Genomic DNA, 4016 nt, shown 5'->3' with positions numbered 1-4016 from the left:
CCTCTCCCAGATAATAGACAAAGAAATACCACATGTTCTCACTTATTGGTGGGAGCTAAAAATACACAAATAAATTCACTCACACACACACACAAAAACGGGGGGTGGAGAAAATATAAGAACTACAATTTCTTTGAAGGTGTTACAACAAGCAAACGGAAAGGACATTCTTGGGTGGGAAGGGGGAGAGGGAGGAGGGTGGGAGGTTTCGGTGATGGGTCATAATAATCAACCACATTGTATATTGACAAAATAAAAAAAAATAAAAAATAAAGAAAGGTTTTCCTTATGCTTTGGAGAAGAAAATGGGAGCACCATGTTAATTTGCCTTTATCTATTATCTGGGAGAGGGAAACACATGGGCCCATATTCCCTACTTTGAGAATTACTGCCGAAGAGATAGCAGAGTTCAGCTATTGATATTTTCGAATAACTCAGGTCCAATTTGGAGGTATATTTACTTAAGAGGATTTGTGTATTGTTGAGATTCACACAATGCAATTCTACCCAGATGTTAAAGGAATGAGGAAGATCTTCTCTTCTTGGTTTGCAGTGATTTGTCAGAATCTACTGAGTGAGGAAGCAAGGTGCAGGAGAATGGGTGTCATGGGTCCCAAGTTCTATGGACATATACCAAGATCCTTGTCCCCAGTTACAATGAAATTGTGTTTCAAGCACAGAAACAGCTCTACAGTCTGTCATGTTAGGTTGCTGAGGTCCCAGCTCCCTGTCCTTTTAGGTGCTTGAAGAGCACCTTTCATGAGTGGTTCACTCTAGGCAGACAGGACAATATGCCATATGTAGGAGTCATAGGTGACAACACGCTATAACTGTTCAAACTGATGACAATTCCAAACCAGACTTTGTTCCAAAGGGCAAAGTTCTTGACCCTGTTGGGTCTTAATACCCCGTTCGAGGAAGAATGAGAGCGCCTGTTCCGGCACTTTGAAATCCACACACCTCGAATTCCACTCATTTCTCCAATCAAAACCCATTTCTAACCAGCGTTATATAAATCAACAAAGCCTCTAGTGTTAAACAGAAGATTAGATATCTGAAGCTATGAGCTGCCTAGGGAGTGCGGACTTTCAACTGCAAACCACCTGTCCCTAGACAGTGTATATGACACGTTAGGTTTTTTCTCATGACAACTACCTCCAAAGAGGAATGAGTGGATGTGCCCCTCAAAACAGGCATATGTGTTTATAGGAGCTTTTTAAAAAGATTAACCCAAACCTGGGAACCTGGAAATAACTCACATGTCCAATAGACATTTGTCCAATAACCCAAATCCCCAATGTCTGCCCATTCTATAAGTGGATGAATTGTCAAATGGTTACACAACTGGATATTACAGAACAGTGAGAAAAGAACATATCAGTGCCCCTTGCAGCAACGTGGATGCCTGTCATAGATATACTCACATACAGAAGGATCCAGACACAACTTGTACATATTGTGTGATTTGTGCAATTTAGTATATTATCTATAAAACAGGAAAATAGATGAACTGTTAATGATTTACTATAGTTTTAAGTGTCAGTTAAAACTAACACCCACATATACACACGTATCACACCTTCTCTGTTGAAGCATTGAAATGTAAAAGAGAGAACGTATAACAACCACCAAACAGAAGATTGAGGCTCATTAACTGTCACACTTTTAGATTTGACATCCGTGTTTTTCAAGAATGCTTCTACCATTTGAGCACTTCTTCTGTATGTTGTGGCTAATAACATGAAGTTAAAACTAAACTGTTGCTTTGAGAAATAAACCCTAACTATAGAGAAGGCATTTTGTCCATATCGTCAGGGAAATGTTCTATTCAATTTAAAGATTCTCATTCTCAAAATGTGGTTGAAGGGCCCCTGGAGCCACTGGGGGACAGGATATGAGGAAGGTCTATTAACGCCAACTGTGAACACCAGAAGTGCAGAAGGAGGGGAATGAGCTCATACCTTGTGTAGACAACAGGATCAGATAATTTTCCAAAGCCAGAGTATCTGGGTTACTTGAGAAAGTGGGAGAGAGAGAGACAAACAGAGTGTGTGTTGTCAAAGAGGGGAACAGATAGATACCCGAATTTGGATTGCTATCATATTAATTCTTGATCATCCACATGGTAACCTACAGCAATAACAAATTTACGCTCTGAGCTACACAGGCCACTCCTTTAACCCTCCTTAACCTGCCCATGGAGTGGTTAAGTTGGCTGGTGAGCACAGGGCAGGTGAGACTTCTGATGCAGATGGAGAACTCCAAGCTCTCCAGGTTTCCTGTTCTCTGTTCCATGGAGACTCCTCAGCTGGGGTGTTTCAGGGTAGGTGAGGCAGCACTGTGACTTCTGTGGCTTTCCTTACGAACCAGTTGTAATCTGTAATATTTTCTTTTAAAAGATGACACTGCATTTATCTGTCTTCTAACTGTGGTAGGTTTATTTCTGATACTTGCTGTTTGGGAGAAGCTGTCAGAAGTTCTGTCTTTGTGTCCTGTAAGTGCCTTCTCTCTCCTAGTGCTGGAAAAATTGATGTAAAATGAGAGAACCCACAGGAACATGAGTCTGAGATTTCTCAGAGCTGTCTTGCTAACCTCGCTTCTTCACCTCGTGCAGTAGGAGAGGAAACAATGACCTTTGTCATTTTGTTTTTGTTTTTTTCATTTTACTTTGCTAATGTTTTGAAGAAACTTTTACTTCATGTACCCACATTACTGCAGTTGAAGGGGAACCTTTCTATCTGAATATTGCTTATTTTCACCTGCACATGCGAATGAAACAACCACCCGAAGACGGTACAAAAGCAGGGAATCCCATGGACATGTTGAGCTAAACCCAAGCAGTTCACCCAGAATTACTTTGCATGATTATGTTTTGGAGTTTTGGCCAGCTGAGCTGGAGGACAGAGGATCTTACTTTTTCCAAATGGGGTGAGTAGACCTTTGTTTTAGAATATTTCATAGCACTCTTGGCCTTTGTTCAGCAGCTCAAATATACAATAATCAGAAAGGTCAAGCAATCCATGCATTAACTTCTCTCCCACTCTTCCCACAACATGAAACAATACTGCACTATTGAAAATAATAGTCTCCCTATGTTTAATTTCCTAATGATCTTAATGAAAGGAGATTACCTTAATAGGATTTGGTTTTAGGAGATCCTTGTCAATGGTAAGTGAGGATGGGATGAAAGTCAGTTTTAAAATTCAGCTGCTCCTGTTGTCCGGATCCCCTGGTCAATGAAATCAATGGCTAGGAATTCTGATGATATTAACGTGTAGCCTGGGGGTGGGGGACAGTGTCAGCTCTCTGAATGGCACCCTCAGACTGGGGAGGGGGAATGGGATTGATGGAGACACACCCTAGTCTAGTTTTTGGTTGATGGTGCTAGTGGAGGAGGTATGTCTTTGGCAGCCAATCACAAACACCTTGCCAGGGGTGGCAGGGGGGGATGGGGGATGGGGGACGGGAAGGGCTTTGCAGTCTACTCATGACAAAGGCCTAGATTCTGCCAGCAGAAGTGTAACTTCTGTGAAATGAGAGAAACCAACTGAATGCATCAACCCCTATTTCTGAACTTGGTTCTCTCTTGTATGTACGCACCTGTGCACTTGTGTGTGTGTGTGTGTGTGCGTGTATGTATGTATTTTATAGAGATTTGGGATTGACCTGTAGAAAACAGCTCTGGGCCAGCTGAGTGGTGATGTGTGCTGTCAGATGTAGCAGGTTTCTTCTAGAAGCATCTCTGGAGTGTCCTGATCATTATCAGCCGTGTTGTTGACAGCAGAGTGAGATACAGATATCACAGTGAAACCTCAACATCACTCCTGTGGTTTTGCACAAAATGAGGTCATGTTTGTTTTTATATATAGGAACTCCCAGGAGTCAAAAAGAAATTAAGGAACTTAAAAAAAAATCCAATAAGTTTTACCTGACCTTTTAAGAGAGATGATTACAGAAATGGGTCACAACTGGGTCTTTTCACAGCAAGCTGAGGAAGAATGAATACTCACCAATGG

General features: G+C 41.5%; 1 protein-coding gene across 1 annotated transcript in view; it reads left to right on the top strand.

Moving 5' to 3' along the window:
• The window catches only part of LOC103609806 (interleukin-18 receptor 1-like), a 49998-nt gene that overhangs the window by 11901 nt on the left and 34081 nt on the right, over positions 1–4016 (top strand). The window contains 2 exon segments of the mRNA XM_008594089.1: positions 2686–2739; positions 2742–2928. Of these exon segments, the coding sequence (XP_008592311.1) occupies positions 2686–2739; positions 2742–2928 (241 nt within the window).

The sequence above is a fragment of the Galeopterus variegatus genome, unplaced genomic scaffold, assembly GCF_000696425.1.
Source record: "Galeopterus variegatus unplaced genomic scaffold, G_variegatus-3.0.2 Scaffold10112, whole genome shotgun sequence".
Taxonomy (NCBI): Eukaryota; Metazoa; Chordata; class Mammalia; order Dermoptera; family Cynocephalidae; genus Galeopterus; species Galeopterus variegatus.
The sequence above is the reverse complement of the archived record's forward strand: the minus strand, read 5'-3'. Positions and strand labels throughout refer to the sequence as shown.